Source organism: Hypanus sabinus, chromosome 15 (assembly GCF_030144855.1).
Source record: "Hypanus sabinus isolate sHypSab1 chromosome 15, sHypSab1.hap1, whole genome shotgun sequence".
Lineage (NCBI taxonomy): Eukaryota > Metazoa > Chordata > Chondrichthyes > Myliobatiformes > Dasyatidae > Hypanus > Hypanus sabinus.
This window is the reverse complement of record NC_082720.1, coordinates 32,805,359-32,825,171: the sequence shown is the minus strand read 5'-3', so window position 1 is coordinate 32,825,171 and position 19,813 is coordinate 32,805,359. Positions and strand designations below refer to the sequence as shown.

The following is a 19,813-nucleotide window of genomic DNA, read 5'->3' as shown; positions in this document are numbered from 1 at the left end:
GACTGGTTTTACCTTAACAGGAGGAGAACGAACATCCTGGCTAGGAGGTTCATTGGTGCTGCTCAGGAGATGTAGTCTGGCAGCAAATGGAAACCAGAGCACCAGGTCAGAACATGGAAGGATTGAGAGGAAGGTAGATGTCATGACCAGTAGGAACAGGCAGGAGAATGGTAACTAACACAATGGGATGGATGGGTTGCAGTGTGTGGATTTTAATGCTAGGGATATTATATGTAAGCGTGATGACCTTAGAGCATGGATTAGTACACGTGGCCATAACAGACACTTGGTTGAGGGAGGGCAATAATGGATGCTTACTGTTCCAGGGTTTTGATAATTTAGCAAAAACAGAGAAGGATGTAAAAGCATGGGATGTAGAAGAAAGGAGGTGAGTTCAGTCAAGAAGGTAAAGGAAACATACGTAAGATTTAGGAAGCAAAAATCAAATAGAGCCCTTGAGGATTATAAGAAACCCAAAAATGAACAAAAGAAGGCGAATTAGGAAAGCCAGAAAGTCATGAAATGTTTTTGGCAAATAGGATTAAAGAGAACCTCAAGGTATTCTGTACATCAAGAACAGGAGGATAATGATAGAGTGGGTAGGACCACTAAAGGATAAAGGTGGGGGATCATGTGCTTGGAGGCAGAAGATGTGGTGAGGTCCTAAATGAGTACATTCCACCAATATTAAGCAAGGAAAAGGACAAAGAGGATGGCAAGATCAGTGTGGAGCATACTAACTTGCTCTGGAATTTTGATAAAGAATAATTAACTTGGGGCACCACAATAGCATAGTGGCTAGCATGACACAATTACAGCTCGGGCCATCGGAGTTCATTTCCAGCGTCCTCTGTAAGAAAGTTTGTATGTTCTTCCCGTGTCCACGTGGGTTTCTTCTGGGTGCTGTGGTTTCCTCCCACAGTCCAAATACGTACAAGTTAGTAGGTTAATTGGTCATTGTAAATTGTCCTGTGATTAGGGGCGAGTTACATCAGTGGGTTGCTGGGCAGCATGGCTCAATGAGTTGGAAAGGCCTGTTCCATACTGTATCCCTAAGTAAACAAGGAGTTATTGTTTGGTCTCTTAAAAAATACAAGATGGATAAGTCCCCAGGGCCTGATAACATATACACAAGTTATTGGGAGAGATCAGAGATGAGGTTGCTGTGACCATGGCCAATATCTTTGTGTCCTCTCCAGCCACAGGCAAGGTTCAGGAGGACCGGCGAGTAGCTAATGGTGTTCTACTATTCAAAAAGGAAAATAGAAACATAGAAAAACTACAGCACAATACAGGCCCTTCAGCCCACAAAGCTGTGCCGAACATGTCCTTACCTAAGAAATTACCCAGGGTTACCCATGGCCCTCTATTTTTCTGAGCTCCATGCAACTGTCCAGGAGTCTCTTAAAAGACCATATCGTATCAGCCTCCACCACAATTGCCGGCAACCCATTCTACGCACTCAGCACTCTCTGTGTAGAAAACTTACCCCTGACATCTCCTCTGTACCTACTTCCAAGCACCTTGAAACTGTGCCTTCTCATGCTAGCCATTCCAGCCCTGGGAAAAAGCTCTGACTATCCACATGATCAATGCCTCTCATCATCTTATACACCTCTATCAGGTCACCTCTCATCCTCCATCGCTCCAAGGCTGAGTTCACTCAACCTATTCTCATAAGGTGTTGGCCAGAAAGAATGACATTCTTCAAATCAGTGAATTCAAATGAATCAAGGACAGTGGAAGCAGTCTTTGTTCTTGCCGTGTGCTTGGGGATGGAGGCTGCCATTTTATGAAGACACTCTATTCTCCATTTTGTGAACTTGACATGCTGGACTTAATTAGTGTTTTAAAGAAGGCACAAAGACTCTTCAGGTAATCTGCTGGACTGGAGGTCATTTCCAAATAAGGAGTTATTTATGAGGTGTTCTTTGGTTGGCTGTAACATGCAGGATTGTGAATGCCTGAGGTGATTCAAGCTCATTGCTGACTGAGAACAAAGAGCCATGAGTCAGCAACTGTCCTTTGGTGGGGAGAGGACAATAGATGGATGCTGCTTTGAACCAGAGCCAATGACCAGGTGTTAAAGGCCAGACACATGACCTGTGGCCAATGACATGGGAATGCAACATTTGAATTGATAAGAAATGGATATAAAAGTGGATGCTTTGTGTGTGCTGGTGGAATTCACTTCAAAGAATAACCATCACAGATACAAGCGAGAAGAACCCTGCATGAAGCACATGGAGAGTGAATCGGGGCCACGAGGAACAAGGAACACCTGGCCAGCGTAAAGTCCTCCGCCTGGGTAATACCTTTGCTATTCTTTGACTATCCAGGAGAGTCAGGGATACTTAGCAGGTGTGCGCACAAGGTATTTAGTGTGTGAATTCACATACTTGTTAGTTTGAACAATAAAGATAATTGCCAGTAAATACAGATCTCTCTGTGCCTCACTCAGAATCGTTGGAAGAGGTAGAAGCGGTATCTCTCACTCTCTCTTTTTTCCAAAAAAGGCATACTCTCCAAAACAGGCAACATCCTCGTAAATCTCCTCATCACCCTTTCTACGGGTTCCACGTCCTTCCTATAGCAAAATGACCAGAACTGAGCACAATACTCCAAGTGGAGTCTGACCAGGGTCCTATATAGTAGCTGCAACATTACCTCTCGGCTCCTAAAATCAATCCCATGATTTATGAACGCCAATAGACCGTATGCTTTCTTAACCACAGAGTCAAGCCGCACAGCAGCTTTGAGTGTCCTATGGACTCGGACCCGAAGATCCCTCTAATCCTCCACATTGCCAAGAGTCTTACCATTAATACTATATTCTGCCATCATATTTGACATACCAAATTGAATCACCTCTCACTTATCTGGGATGGACTCCATCTGCCACTGCTCAGTCCAGTTTTGCTTCCTTATCAATGTCCCACTGTAACCTCTGACAGCCCTCCACACTATCCACAACATGCCCAACCTTTGTGTCATCAGCAAATTTACCATCCCATCCCTCCACTTCCTCATCCAGGTCATTTATAGAAAATTACTAAGAGCAGGAATCCCAGAACAGATCCCTGAGACACACCACTGGTGACTGACCTCCATACAGAATGTGACCCATCTACAACCACTCTTTGCCTTGTGGGCATGCCAGTTCTGAATCCACAAAGCAATGTCCCCTTGAATCCCATGCCTTCTTACTTTCTCAATAAGCCCTGCATGGGGTAAAGGGTAATCTGGTAACTATAGACTGATGAGTCTCATGTCGGTAATGGAGAAATTACTGAAGAGGATTCCTAAGGAGGAGTAAAGATCAATTAGAAACCCAAATATTAATTGAGGATAGTCAGAATGGCTCTATGGAGGGCAAATTATGTCATACTAACTTGATTGAGCTTTTCGGGAAGGTGATGAAGCTGATTAATGAAGGTAGACCTGTGGATGCTGACTGTATGGATTTTAATAAAATGGTTGACAAGGTCTCTCATGGGAGACTCAACCAAAAGATTAAGATGTATGGGATATATGGTGAATTAGTGAACTGGCCACTGGATTCAGAACTGGCTTGCTCAGAGAAGTTAGGGTAGTATTTGTTTTTATTCTAGGTGGAGGTCTGTGACTAGTGGTGTTCTACAGGAATCTGACATAAGACATTTGCTGCTTGATATATATATAAATGACCTGGATGAAAGATGAGTGGGTTAGTAGGGTTGGAGAAAACATGAAGCAAGGTGGTGTTGTAAACAGTACAGAAGACTGGCAATGAATACAGCAGGATATTGATCTGTTGTGGATCTGGGTGGAGAAATAGCTGATGGAGTTTAACCCATCAGGGTGAATGATGGAGTAAAATGTGACGGGTTAAACTTTGGGAGATTGTATCTAAAGGGATAGTAAGATCTTTGTGAATGGCAGGAAGGATATTTGTCCCGTTCATGGCTTCCTGAAAATGGCTACACAGGTTGATAGGATGGTAAAGAAGGCTTACTTTTATTACTCAAAACTGAGTTCAAGAGTCGGCAAGTTTTGTTTGTTATACCATTCTGGGGGATTGCATTCATTTTGTTTGCCAATTTTAGGAAGGATGTCAAGGCTTCGGAGAGGGTGCAGAGGAGGTTTACCAGGATGCTGCCTAGATTAGAAGATATGTTTGTTAAAGAGAGGTTGCACAAAGCTGGATTGTTTTCTTTAAAGCGACAGAGGCTAAGGGGAGATCTGATAGCCATTTATAAGATTATGAAAGGCATAGACAGAGTAGGTAGCTGGTATGTACATTTTTCCCTGTGTTGAAATGTCTAATACCAGTGGGCACGCATTTAAGGTAAGAATGGTTAAGTTCAAAGGAGGTGTGTGGGGCAAGTTTTGTTTGAAGTGGACTGTGATGATGATGTAGGTAAAGATGACAGAGGCAGTCAAGAAGCTCTTAAATAGGAAATGAAAGGATAATGCACATTCAAAGTTCAAAAGTTCAAACTAAATTTATTATCGAAGTATATATATGTCACCATATACAACTCTGAGGTTCATTTTCTTCCAGGCATACTCAATACATCTATAATAGAATAATAACCATAATAGAATCAATGAAAGACCACACCAACTTGGGCATTCAACCAGTGTGCAAAAGACAACAAACTGTGCAAATACAAAAAGAAAGAAATAATATAATAAATAACTAGGCAATAAATATTGAGAACATGAGATAGAGTCTTGAAAGTGAGTCCATAGGTCATGGAAACATTTCAGTGAGGTCAAAGGTCCTTCTTATCATTCTAGGGAAACATTTAATAGTCATATAACAACAGGGTAGATACTGTATTAATCCTGATGGGAAATGGGAGAGGGGAGAAGAGAGAATGTCTGGAACCCTGTGATCTATGTCTTGGAAGCTGTTGTCAGGCTGTCTTTAAGGAGGGTGAACCCTTCCCTGATGGAGTATCTGGTAAGGCTCTGAAAACTTGTGCCAAACAGCTGGCGAGAGTATTCAAGGACATTTTCAACCTCTCACTGCTACAGCTGGAAGATCCCACCTGCTTCAAAAAGGCAACAATTATACCAGTGCCTAAGAAGAGTAGAGTGAGCTGCCTTAATGACTATCGCCCAGTAGCACTCACATCAGTGGTGATTGAAATGTTTTGAGAGGTTGGTCATGGCTAGAATGAACTCCTGCCACAGCAAAGACGTGGACCTACTGTAGTTTGCCTATCGCCACAATAGGCTTATGGCAGACACAACCTCAATGGCTCTTCTCACTGCTTAGATCACCTGGACAATACAAATACCTATGTCAGGATGCTGTCCATTGACTAAAGCTCAACATTTAACACCATCAGCCCCACTGTCCTGATTGATAAGCTATAGAACCTGGGCCTCTGTAACCCCATCTGCAATTGGATCCTCAGCTTCCTAGCCTGAACACCATAATCTGCTTGGATTGATGATAATATCTCCTCCTCACTGATGATCAACACTGGTACACCTCAAGGGGTTACTGCTTTACTTTCTTTCTACCCATGACTATGCGGCTATGCATAGCTGAAATGCCACCTATAAATTTGCTGATGATACGACCATTGTGGGCAGAATCTCAGATGGAGACGAGAGGGTGTACAGGAGGGAGATATACCAGCTAATTGAGTGGTGTCATGGCGCCAACCTTGCACTCAGTGTCAGTAAGATGAAAGAGATGATTGTGGACTTCAGGAAGGGTAAGATCAGGGAACATGAACCAATCCTCATAGAGCGATCAGAAGTGGAAAGAGTGAGCAGTTCCAAGTTCCTGGTGGGTGTCAAGATCACTGAGGATCTAACCTGGTCCCAACAAATCGATACAGCTATGAAGCAGGCAAGACAGCAGCTAGATTTCATTAGGAGTTCAAGAAGATTTGGTTTGTCACCTGCAATAATCAAAAACTTCTATAAATGTACTGTGGAGAGCCTTCTGACAGGCTGCAACACTGTCTGGGGTGGAGGTGGGGGGTGGGGGGGAGCTACTGCACAGGATAGAAAGAGGCTACAGAAAGTTGTAGAATTAGTCAGCTCAATCTTGGGTACTAGCCTCCATAGTATCTAAGAAATCTTCAAGAAGCGGTGCCTCAGAAAGGCGGCATCCATTATTAAGGACCCCCATTACCCTGGACATGCCCTCTCCTCATTGTTAATGTCAGGAAGGAGGGACAGAAGACTGAAGGCACATATTCAGCAATCCAGGAACGCTTCTTCCCCTCTGCCATCTGATTCCAAAATGGATATTGAACCCATGAACACTACCTCACTTTTGTTAAATATTATTTATGTTTTTCCACTACTTTTAATTTAATTATTTAATATACATCTAAATACTTCCTGTAATTGAGTTACTTATTTATTTTTTTCTATATTATCATGTATTGCATAGTACTGCTGCCATTAAGTTAACAAATTTCATGACCTATGCTGGTGATATTAAACCTGATTCTGATTCTCAATTGAAGTGAACAGACTCACTCCTTAATATATATTATTTCTGTTTCACACTATGTTTAATCTATTTAATATACATATATACTTACTGTACTGTAATTGATTTACTTTTTTTTTCTTTCTGTATTATTATGCATTGCATTGAACTGCTGCTGCTAAGTTAACAAATTTCATGACCCATGCCGGTGATAATAAACCTGATTCTGATTCTGATCCTTGATTATGTTGGCTCCAACAAGAAGTTGGAGAGGAGGATCTTTTCTGTGCTGCTTTCTATGGGTTTGTCCATAAAAGCTGGTAAAATTGATGGAAGCATGCCAAATTTACTTTGCCCCCTGAGGAAATAGAGGCATCAGTGATCTTTCCTGGTGTCTAATAGATTGGACCAGGACGGGGTATTGGCACTCCCAGCTATGTGAAACTCTCACCATCAGCACTGTTGGTGTAGACAAGAGCATCTGCACCACCCCCATTTCCAGAAACCAGCTCTTCTGTTTTGCTGACATTGAGGGAAAGGTTGTTGTTATGACACCAACTTAGTAAGCTCTACACTCAGCAGCCACTTTATTAGATACACTTGTGCACCTGCTTGTTAATGCAGATATCTAATCAGCCAATCAAGTGGTGGCAACTCAATACATAGAAGCATGCAGCCATGGTCAAGAGGTTCATTTGTTCAGAGTAAATATCAGGATGGGAGAAGAAATATGACCTATGTCACTTTGACTAGGAATGACTGTTAGTGCCAGACAGGGCAGTTTGAGTATCTCAGAATCTGCTGTTCTCCTGGGATTTTCACACAGAACAGTCTCCAGACTTTGCAGAAAATGGTGTGAAAAACAAAACACATCTGGTGAGTAGCTCTCTGAGCGAAAATGACTCATTATTGAAAGAGGTCAGAGGAGAACGACCAGACTGGGTCAAGCTGACAGGAAGGGAACAGTAACTCAAATAACCATGTGTTTCAACAATGTCGTGCAGAACAACATCTTTGAATGCACAACACATTGAACCCTGAAGTACATGGAGTACAGCAGCAGATCACGAGCTGACATTGTGGCCATTGAGTATAAGTTTAGAAACTGTGTTACGTATTGGTACCATTGACATACTGTAGATAAGAAAAGGAATGGGGTCCTGAAGAGAGAATACAGAGAAAGTATAGTAATCTCTGATTGCTGCCTATGCCATGTATCATTGAGGGTAAGAATAAGATGATTTGGTTGATAAATATGTGGCTAAAGAATTGGTGCAGGAGGCAGGGTATCATATTTATAGCTCATTGAAATTGCTTTGAGGGAAGGTATGACTTATACAAAAAGGATGGTTTACACCTTAATTCAAAGACGACCAATATCCTTGTGGACAGGTTTTCTAGAGCTGTTGAAGAGGGTTTAAAATAGCTTGGCAAGGAGGTGGGAACCGGACTGATAGGGCAGAGGATAAGGCAGTTGTATACGAGTAGATATAGTGTGTAGTGAGACTGTGAGGAAGGAAAAGCAGTTGATAGGAAAAACTGAGTCAATAGAACAGGTGGAAATGTATCTATTTTAATGCAAGAAGTATTAGGAACAAGGGAGATGAGTTTAGATCATGGGTCAGTACAGGGAACTACAACATGATGACCATTACGGAGAGTTGGCTGTCATAAGGGCAGGAATGGCTACTGCATTTTCTGGGGTTTAGATGTTTTGAAAGGGACAGGGAGGGAAGTAAAAGGAGTGGGGTAGCACCACTGCTAATTAGGGGTAGTATCACAGCTATAGAGAGGGATGAGGGCATGGTGGAATTCTCTACTGAGTCAATGTGGGTAGAACTGCAAGGGAGCGATACAATACTGGGGCTATTGTATAGAGGCCTCCCAAATAGTAACAGGGACACTGAGCAACAGATTACCAGGGTTGTTGTCAACATGGTTGATGTTAGCTTTCCAAATAATTATTGGCACCCTCTTAGTGCAAAAGCTGGCATTATGGGAAAATATTTAATTGGAATAGGGGGAATTATAATGCTGTTAGGCAGGAACCTGGGAGCACGGAAGCATGGCAATTAGTGCAATGCTTTACAGTACCAGCAGCTCAGGTTCAATTCCCACTGCTGCCAGTAATGAGTTTGTACATTCTCCCCGTGATCACGCGTGTTTCCTGCAGGTGCTCCAATTTCTTCCCACAGTCCAAAGGGTGCCGGTTGGTTGGGTAATTGTTCGGTGTAAATGTCCTGTCAGAGAACAAGGATTAAATCAGGGGAATCCTGGGCAGGGAGGCTCAAGAGGGCCAGAAAGACCTACTCTGTGCCGTATCTCAATCAATCAATCAATCAATCAATCAATCAATCAATAAATAAATAAATAAATAAATAAATAAATAAATAAATAAATAAATAAATAAATAAATAAATAAATAAATAGATAGATAAATAAATAGATAAATAAATAGATAAATAAATAGATAAATAAATAAATAAATAAATAAATAGATAAATAAATAAATAAATAAATAAATAAATAAATAAATAAATAAATAAATAAATAAATAAATAAATAAATAAACAAACAGACAAACAAACAAACAAATAAATAAATAAATAGATTGGGAACATGCGTATCGGGGAAATGCACAATGGAAATGTGGAAGTTGTTTAGGGTGCAACTGCACAAGGTTCTGGATATGTTTGTTCTATTGAGGGAGGGAGAGCATGATAGGGTGAAGGAATAATGGCTGACAAGAAATGTAGAGCATCTTGACAAGAGCAAGAAGGAAGCTTACTTCAGAGCTAGCAAGCAAGGGTCAGACAGGACTCTAGAGAGTTACAAGGTCACCAGGTAAGGAGCTGAAGAATGGACTTTGGAGAGCTAGAAAGGGATAAAGCATTCTACGTGTATATGAAGAACAGGAGGATGACTAGCGTGAGAATAGGACGGACCAAGGATAGTAGAGGAAATGTGCTCGAAGTTGAGGGAGGTTAGGGAGGACTTTAATGGATACCTTGCTTCATTATTCAGAGAGAGGTTCCTTAACATTCATGAAGACAGTGTAAAACAGACTGATATGCTAGAAAATGCCAATATTAAGAGAGAAGAAGTGCAGAAATTTGTAAAAAAAAAATGATTAGAATAGATAAGGTCCCAGCACCAGATGGAATATACCCTAGGTTACTACAAGGAAGTAAAGTAAGAGCAAAGACTTATCTGTGCCTCTGTTGCAGATATCTGCATCCCTTCTGGCCATCAGATGATTGGAGGATGGAAAGTGTTATTCCTTTGTTCAAGAAAGAGTGTAAGGACAACCCTGGGAATTATAGATAAGTGAATCTTATTTATCTAATCCAGGCAGCATCACCGGATAAGTGATGCTGCCCAGATTAGAGACCATGTCTTTTAAGTATAGATTGAGCAAGCTAAGGCTTCTCTCTTTGGAGTGAAGTAGGATGAGAGGTGACTTGATAGAAGTGTTCAAGATGACAAGCGGTATAGTTTGAGTGGATAGTCACAGACTTATTCCCAGCATGAAAATAACTAATACCGGAGGGTTTAATTTTAAGGTAATTGGAGGAAAATCTGGGGGGGGGGGGGGTCAGAGGTAAGTTCTTTACACAGATAGTGGTGAGCATGTGGAATGCCTTGCCAGGGATAGTGGTAGAGGCGGATACATTACAGGCATTTAAGAAACTTTTAAATAGGCACATTGATGCTTGAAAAATGGAGAGATGGGTTAGATTGATCTTAGAGTAGGTTAAAAGATTGGAGCAGCACTGTGGGCCGAAGGGGTCATACTGTGCTGTCGTGGATGGTCAATTCAGGATTAGTAAAAATGTGAACAGTGGTAAATAACTTTGAACAAACAGGCTTCATTTATTATCATTCCTGAAATTCTACCTAAATTTCAGGATTAATCTTATAATATTTGATTTATGGATAAGACAAACAAAATGCGAGAAAGGTTTTTTTTAATTTATAGCAGTAATTTGCAATAATTATATGACACATCCAATTCTTCAGGGAGAAAAATCTGCTTCAATCAAACTTCTTCATTGCGGCTCCTGGTGGGAATCAAGCAGCCTGCTTCAGAAAGGATAAGGGAGTGAGCAAGGAAGCACTGGGCTGTGGTCATCTGGGGAGGTGACTGTCTACACCCAGTGTGTGGAAAAATGGAAAACCACTGAAATATCAGCAGTCTGTGTACTGATCCCTAATGAGAGGGTGAACTAACTCATCAAAACGTTTGCACACAGACTACATCACCCAATGTTTATGCAGTTCTCTGACGGCCGCTGGAGTGTGCTCATATCCCTTTACAAGCTCCCACTTTTAATTGCTTTATCTGCATTCTCCTCTCCGGATCGGGCGTCCTGAACAAAGACAATGCGTGAAGCAGTGGGTAGGCCAACACTCAATACAAGCTGCAAATGTATTTAAATAGGGATATAGTAATTACCAATGTAGTTGCATTGAAATAGAAAACATGCACTTTGATACACTTTCCTATTTTAACAGAAAATCCAGAATTAACTAAATACAAGTAACTGGGAGTGGGACATACCTCCCAACAGAATACAAAATAAAACCCGAATATTTCAAATCTTAATCTTGAGTAGTAGCTGTCCTCGTATCTATTTGATTGGTAGAGGGCGCTAGGACCCTGGGCGGGTGTTTCTGTCTAACCGTGGCACTTGGGAGACCAAAGAAACTAGCGGGATGCTCACTGTCCTGGAGTCCGAGCGGGCGGGTGTCCCCGATAGGACAGAGGCGGCGTTGCTCTTGGCCATGTCCTGGTGACTGCCGTCTTCATGTTCTTTCATTTGTGACCCTTAACTGACCATGGAGAAAAACAGTGGTAAGTTTAACTTTCAAGTACTCTTGTGTTTTGAAGCAGATGGAGCCAGACTGAACATTTAATTCAAAGCGCACATGTGTAGCAGTTTTTAAGTAATCACGATGCTATAGTTGACTGGTCTTGAAATCAGCCGACTTCGTGAAATGGAGGGCACCCTGTTGTTAAATTCTCCAGATACTATAATGTGTGCACCTAGACATTTTGCGTGCAATTTACCTTAAAGCGGACCGGATGGTTGTTTTCTCTTAAATTTCAATTCCCATTCCTGTTACACTGCATCTACGGAAGCTCGCCGTGGAAATCGATTTGATTCCAGGTGCCGTTGCTGTGTAACACCTGGGGTCCATCCGAAAGCAGAGATTTATATACCACCTTCCTCTCGAGTTCTCTCTCAATGCCTCAAAGTTCACTCTAGGCAAATGATATAAAGTCTGTTTTCAAAACTGCTCTCCTTTGGCCCTCTCGGAAAGTACGTTATTTGTTTCCTTTTCCCAATCCCTGTGAAGCCGAACAGAAGGATTAACAAAAGAAATGCAATCAGAGGTCCAAAAAATGCTTGTCTGGTGCTGGAACTGACTACTGTGGCAATCTTTATATTTTATTTGGCTAGTAGATAAGCATCTCCCCGTCGTCCCCTACATGCCTCGATTTTGACTCTCTGACGAAGCAAAACCCTCTCTTCTTCACTTGGCCAGTGAAAACAGCGATAGTGACATTGGGGTTGATCTGTTGAACTGACACATCGAGATCTCATTACAGTGACAAATACTTGAACCCTGGTTGCAAGTACGAGTGGGATATCACTGCTGCTGATGAGATCATCCTCAGCGCCCGGAGTTGATCTGCTGACCAACACCCAGGTGCGGCAGCTGCAGAGGGTTGCTCACCCACCCAGATGTTCATGTTTAGTGACATGTTGGCAGCAGGCATGAATGAAATAAACTAGAATAGTTAAGTGTTTGGGGGGGGGGGGTTTAATTTTGTTCTGTCGTGACGTTCAGACGGAGCAGAATTTCACTAACAATCCTCGTGAGAGTTTTAATTTATTTACTTATTTAGGGATACAGTGCGGAATCACTACTTTAAACTGGTGCTCCTAGTTCATTGTTAAGAAGGCATTTGTTACCCATCCCGAATTGCTTATGGCCCAATATTTGGATCATTACAGTGGGAGGCTTGAGGTCACTGCCGGGGTAGCGTAGCGAGCAGCGTGACTCTATTACAGTTCGGAGCCTCGGAGTTATTCCTGGTGTCCTCTGTAAGGAGTCTTTGTACTGTCTCTCCGTGGAATGCGTGGGTTTTCTCCGGGTTCTCCGGTTTCCTCTCACAGGCTAAAGACCTGACGGGTAGGTTAATAAGTCATTGTAAATTGTCCTGCAATTAGATTAGGATTCATCGACGGCGATGAAGTGTTTTGAGAGGTTGGTAATGAAACATATCTACTTATGTCTGAGAGGCGACTTAGGTCTGCTCCAATTTGCCTACCAGAGCAACAGGTCCACAGCAGATGGCATCTCATTAGCTCTTGACTCATTCCTGGAACACCAGGACAGCAAAGTTGCATACATTGGGATGTTCTTTACTGGCTACAGCTCAGCTTTCCATACCATCATCCCCTCAAACCTAATCAACAAACACCAAAGACCTTGGCCTCAAAACCTCCTTGTGCAATTGGATCCTAGATTTCCTTGCTTGTAGACCCCAGTCAGTTTCGATTAGCAACATCGCCTCCACTACCTCCATCAGCACAGGTGCCTGTCCTGCAGACCTTTCCTGGACCCACCACGTGAGTGCAATTGTGAAGAAAGCACAGCAGAACCTCTACCTCCTTAGAAGTCTGCAGAGAATCGGCATGACATATAAAACAATGACGAACCTCTATAGATGTGTCGTGGAGGGTGTATTGACTGGCTGCATCACATCTGGTATGGAAACGCCAATGCCTTTGAGTGGAAAATCCTACAAAATGTAGTGGATTCGGCCTGGTACATCATGGGTAAAGCCCTCCCAACCACTGAGCACATCCACATGAAACGCTGTCGAAGGAAAGCATCATCAGAGATCCCACCACACAGGATGTGCTTCCTTCTCACTGCTACCATCAGATAGAAGGTACAAGAGCTGCAGGACTCACACCACCAAGTTCAACCACACTCACCCATTAGGCTCTTGAATAAAAGAGGATAACTTCACTTTCCCTATTACTGAAATATTTCCACAACCAATGATTCTCACTTTAAGGATCCTTTATCTCATTGTCTCAAGTTTCTTTATTACTATTTATTTATATTTCCATTTACACAGTTTATTGTCTTTCATTGATGCTGTATATAGTTATGATTCTATTGATTTGCTGACTATGCCTGCAGGAAAATGAGTCTCAGGGTTGTACATGGTGACATATGTACTTTGATAATAAACTTTACTTTGAACCTTGAAACCGGGGCTGTCAGGGTTTGCTGGGTGCTGCAGCTTGAAGGGCCTATTCTGCTATGTACAAACTGTATATCTAAGTAAACTGGCGACTTCTTCTCATGAAGTATATTACTGGACCATATAGGTCTTTACAACACTGGAGGTTTTGTGTTACCATTACAATTGATGCATTTGGTGTTATTAATTTCACATTATTTTTGTCTCTGTATTTCACAGCTGCTTACGATTTGGTTTACGTAAATTTGGTTTTCTCTTTTGCTGCTCCGGTGACTTGTCACTTCACCCAGCACTGTTCCCTAAGGTGCCAGGAGCCAAATGCATGTCAGTGAATGTGGGGAAAGTGTTGAAAGTAGGTTCATGTGGTGAAGCATTTTTTAAGGAAATGTATGTGAGTAAAGATGAAAATAACACTAAGTTATGTTAAGTTGGGCAGGAAAAGACATCTGGAAGAAATAGGTTCTACAGAGCCTTCAGATGAGAGAAAACAACAATTAACAAATTGCAGAGAATGCTGAAAGTTTTGCCAAGTGTTATTCATCACTGTACTGGAATTGACCCCCACCTTGAATGTTGCAGTCACTTCTATTCACCTAACAGTCAGCTCTGTTGTTGGTACAGGGAAAAGCAAAATACTAATCTCTAATATGCTATAAAATGATAATAGAATGGTATATGGTATAATATATAGTATAATTTAGAGCAGTATTTTATATAAAATTGAACTGCAACTGAAAGGCAAGTTCTTGACCATTGTCAAACAATATCAGTATGGTTATTCCTTGTGCAGGGTGGTTATGATGAAAATATGTTTGAAATTTTTAACCTGAATCATATGATAGAGGCAACAAGACAACAAAAGGTGCTAACTGGAAGCTTTCTTGAAGAAGGATGCAACTGTTTACTTAGTAAGAATTATTGCATTGAAATTCATCCTCGTTACATTTGGTTAATCATTCAATATTTCTCATTGTCAGTGAATCTATGATGTAATTATGTATATGCTGTATTTTATTGTAAAACATCACAGAGCATGAATCAGTAATGTAGGGGAGTATGTGGACATTTTCACCTCTCTATATATTTTGTTCTCTATATTCCTGACTCAGGTTAGTGCTAGCCTGGGTAATGAGTTTATTTGTCAGCTTTGCCAGAAACCTTTGAGCAGCAAGCAGCGTCCTTGGCTTGCTATAGTTCTCTTTGGCAGTCTCAGATTCCTAATTTATATTGGCCTTGATGAGTAATTGAGGTTCAGACTATTAGGTGTGTGTGTGTCTTGCAGCTGGCAACCTGTGGTCTGCAACTGCCTTTCCTTAGACCTGAATCATTTTAAATATCAAGGCTTTTGAACCAAAGGGGATAACTTCACTCATCTTCACTTGCCTCATCATTGAAATATCCCACAACCTATGAACTCACTTTCAAGGACTCTTCATCTCATGTTCTTGATATTTATTACATTATTATTACTCCTTTCTTGTATTTGCACAGTTTGTTGTCTTTTGCATACTGGTTGAACACCCAAGTTGATGTGATCTTTCATTGATTCTGTTATGGTTATTATACTATGGAATTTTTGAGTACGCCTGCAAGAAAATGAATCTCAGGGTTGCTTATGGTGGCATATGTACTTTGATAATAAATTTACTTAGAACTTGAATATGATGAGTGTAAGTGAGATGAGGTGGGTGTAGTGGGAGAGTGAAATTGTTGATTTCTCTTGTTACTTTGGCAGGAAATCTGCAGCAGCAACACAAACAGCTGTTCATTTCTGTTCTCCACGGATTCCATAGACCTGCCATGCTTACTGCAGGAGATCATGGAAATTGATTCAGAGATTCTAACTATTTATATTTAATATGCTTTAACATAAGAGCTACATCTGTTTTAAGTGTGGTAAATGTCTATTAAGAAAGTCAATAGCATATATAATTTAGTCATCGTCATACAGCCCACAAAGTCCATGCTTACTGTGAAGCACCCATTTACACTAATCCTACACTGATTTTTATTCTAATAACCACCCCCCCCCCCAATTCTATCATTCATCTACACACGAGGGGCAGTTTACAATGGACAATTACCCTCCCAACCAATACATCTTTGCTTTGTGGGAGAAATCCAAAGCATTCTGAAACTCACATAGTCACACGGAGAATGGGCACATTCAATGCAAACAGTACCCAAGGTCAGGATAATATGTGCAGCAATGACTAGCAAATAATACTTAATCTGAAAAGTGCTGTATTTGTCTATACAAACCCTGAGCAATGTATGTCTTTCAGGGTAAAGTATCAAAGTGTTTCAGAACAGTACATCAGCATTGCTGTGAACCAGCACATAGAATGAATCGGGGTGTATCCACTGAACATTTTATAATCAAAAATAGAATATACAAAACATGAATTGGGCCTCACTTGGAATGTGATGTTCTTTTCTGAGCTGCTTGCATAATGTGTGACAAGGAGGGTCACCAGCCTAATTTCCAACACAAAACATTTTAGTCGTTACATGTGAGAGATGAGGCCTCAGGGATGCACACATTTATAGCTCTTGTAATCAACTAAAAACAAATGTGAAGTTACTGGTGAACATGGTCATCTCTGACATAGAAGGTATATTCCCATATAGCCAAGGGGTTGAGGGATGTGGGATGAGAAAGTGAAGATAATGTGCACAGATTGAATAGGCTGGCAGAGCCGATTCGTGGATCATCATTTGAAGTAGTATTGTGCCATGTTTAGGTTTGATCTAGAGCTGATTCTGTTCCCAGAGAATGGTGGACTTCGTATGAGGTTGATCCATATTCAACTGAGTACCTTCAAGCAAGGCCTGGATGTGCTTCTGGCTGAGGCAGATTGCATCTCCTACAAAAAATACCGCTGGAAGCTCCAGTTAGAGATATTTCCATGCTGCAATGTAGAGGAATTGAGCAGATTTTCCAATACACCACGTCCCCCAAGTAAAATGTATTTTATTTTTAATCTCTCCTAAGAGATTGTAAAGGGCGATAACTTCACTCAACTTCAACTGGCCTTCTTTGAAATGTTCCCACATCCTATGGACTCAATTTAAAGAACTCTTCATCTTATGTTCTCAATATTTGTTGGTTTTTTATTTATTATTATTCTTTCTTTATTTTTCTATTTGCACTTCTTGTTATCTTTTGCACATTAGTTGAAAGACCAAGTTCGTGTGGTCCTTCATTGATTCTGTTATGGTTATTTTCCTATTGTGGATGTATTGAGTATGCCTGCAAGAAAATGAATCTCAGGGTTGTATATGGTGACATATATGTACTTTGATAATAAATTAACTTTATACTTTGAATTTAGTAGAGGAGGCCATGGACTGACATGTTCGAATGGAAATGGGAAGTGGAATTAAAATGGGTGGCCATTGGGAGATCTTGCTTCTGGCGGACAGAGCGTAGGTACCCAGTGAAACAGTCTCCCAACCTACATCGGGTCTCACCGATATACAGGAGGCCATACCGGGAGCTTCGCATACAGTAGATAACCCTAATGGACTCACAGGTGAAGTGTCGCCTCACCTGGAAGGTCTGTTTGGGGCCCTTAATGGTAGTGAGGGAGGAGGTGTAGGGGCAGGTGTATTACTTGTGACTCTGTTGGCGTCATATACTATGTCCAGTGCTCCTGGTGTGGCCTGCTATATATTGATGAGACCCACCGTAGATTGGGAGACCACTTCACTGAGCATCTACACTTCATCCTCCAGAAGCAAGATCTCCCAGTGGCCACCCATTTTAATTCCACTTCCCATTCCCATTCCAATATGTCAGTCCGTGGCTCCTCGTTGTCGTGATGAGGCCACGCTCAGTTTGAAGGAACAACACCTTATATTCCATCTGGGTCGCCTCCAACCTGATGGCATGAACATCAATTTCTTAAACTTCCAGTAATGCCCCCCACTTCACCATTCCATTTTCAGTCTCTCACCTTATTTCCTTGCTACCCAACAACTCCCTCTGGTGCTCCTCCCCACTTATTCTTTCTTTCATGATCTTCTGTCCTCTGTTATTAGATTCCCCCTTCTCCAGGCCTGACTCTCTTTCACTAATCAACTTCCCAGCTCTTTACTTCGCACCTCCCCCTCCCATTTTCACCTATCATTTTGTGTTCCTCCCTCCTTTTCCCCCACTCCCCCCATCTTTTAGCTCTACTCCTCATCTTTTTTTCTCCAGTCCTGCTGAAGTGTCTTGGGCTGAAATGTGAACTGTATTTATAGATGTTGCCTGGTCTGCCGAGTTCCTCGAGCATTTTGTTTGTGTTGCTTAGATCTCCAGCATCTGCATACTTTCTCTTGTTTGTATTTTTTTGGTAATGTTTAGTTTATTTTCCTGTCGTGCATGAATAAAAGCATCTTTTTTCATTCAAATCTGAGATTTATTTTTGTAAAAGTGTATTTTCAACCAACTTTATAAACAAAGAACAATAATTTGGGACAGAATCCAGTAATCATTGTAATTACGTTTTTCCAGAATGGTGTGCAGTAAGTAACAAATATTCACTAGACTGCTTCACATAAAATCTCAAAAATCCTGAATATATAACAATAGCAACCAAAATTCAGGAATTATTTCATGGGTGTTCTAAGTTGGTATGGAAGTGAATGGATTGATTATTCTTGAACCAAAAAAACAGCGCTGTATGAAGGATGCTCCAAATAATGATCAACAATTCCTAGAAAAAAGTAGAAGTATTCAATTGTTCAACAACATGTGTGATGCAGGAAACAGTGTCAATTGTGAAATCATAGATCTTTCATCTGTTCTGATCAAAAGTCATTGACATAAAGTGTTTCCTTCTCTGTGCTGAGAACTACCAGCATTCTCAACTTTTTAAAATCATGACTTCCATCAAGTGCAAAACCTTTTCATTGCCAAAACTAGCTTCTTTGCCATACAACACGAGTGGATCTGCAGATGCTGGAAATAAATAAAAACACAAAATGCTGGCAGAATTCAGCAGGCCAGACAGCATCTATGGGAGGAGGTAGTGACGACGTTTCAGGCCGAAACCCTTCATCAGGAAGGGTTCAAACCCTTCATCTTTGCCATACGTATTGTTTGTTAATTAGCAGGATGCAAGTGTTCATTGCCCATCGAATGGTGGGTAGAGGCAATCCTTCTTGATCCATTGTAGACTTTATAGTAAAGATAAGTCGTTCTGGTTAATGAAAGAATTTCAATGTTTCCAAGTCAAGATAACATTTGAGCTAGAGAACAACTTGCAGGTGCTCCCTTTGACTCTGGTAGTAGATGTCTTGGGATTGAGTAGTGCCTTATGCATTGATGGTGTACTGTATCTGATAGAAATAACATTTATTGTGGCAAATTAGGTGTCAATCATAGTGGTTTTTTCATGGATACTGTCAAATTTATTGATATTACTGGAGCTACAGCGACTCAAGAAAGTCTAAAGTATTCTATCATGATGTTGACCTGTGCTGGTTGTGGATAGTAAAATGGCTCCATAGAGTCAATGGATGAATTACTCACCTCAAGATAATCTGTTCTTCCAACCATAGCGGTTACTTGACTTCACCTGTTATTGCCAGTCATAGCAACCCCTGAGATGTAGATGAAAGGGGACTTTTTGTTGGCAATATTTTGAGAAGGTGGTTTGATGTTCTTTGAAAAGGAGATAGATCATTTTCAGGCCCTTGTAAGGATTAAATATCACTTGCTGCATATCAGCCCATGTGTGAAAGTTGCCGAAGTTGAACTGCCTTGGCCTACAGCCTACAGCTTTATTATCTGAGGAGTTTTGAATAAAATCGAACAGTGTGAGTCATCAGTGAGGATCTTCACTCTTTATCTAATGATTATTTATGAAATCACTGATTATAGCCTGGCCTAGGTGCTGCATTGATATTTCTTTATAATGGGGAGATTGGTGACTGAAGGAAGAGCCCCAGTACAATGTTATTTCTTACAAGAATATACAGGCCTTGCAACCTCAATAGGTTTCTCCTTGTTTTTCTATTTGCTTCCAAAACACCATAAGGATAAACTGCAGGTGGTTCAGAGGAATCATTAGGTATTGCTGAGCATCCCA

General features: G+C 41.1%; 1 protein-coding gene across 1 annotated transcript in view; it reads left to right on the top strand.

Annotated features, from left to right (window-relative positions):
- The first annotated feature begins 11,162 nt into the window (after nt 1-11,162).
- The window catches only part of LOC132405409 (actin filament-associated protein 1-like 1), a 188,715-nt gene continuing 180,064 nt past the window's right edge, over nt 11,163-19,813 (top strand). Inside the window, exon 1 of the mRNA XM_059990180.1 lies at nt 11,163-11,300. Coding sequence (XP_059846163.1) covers nt 11,285-11,300 — 16 coding nt within the window. The 5' untranslated portion in view covers nt 11,163-11,284. The remainder of the gene's footprint in view (nt 11,301-19,813) is intronic.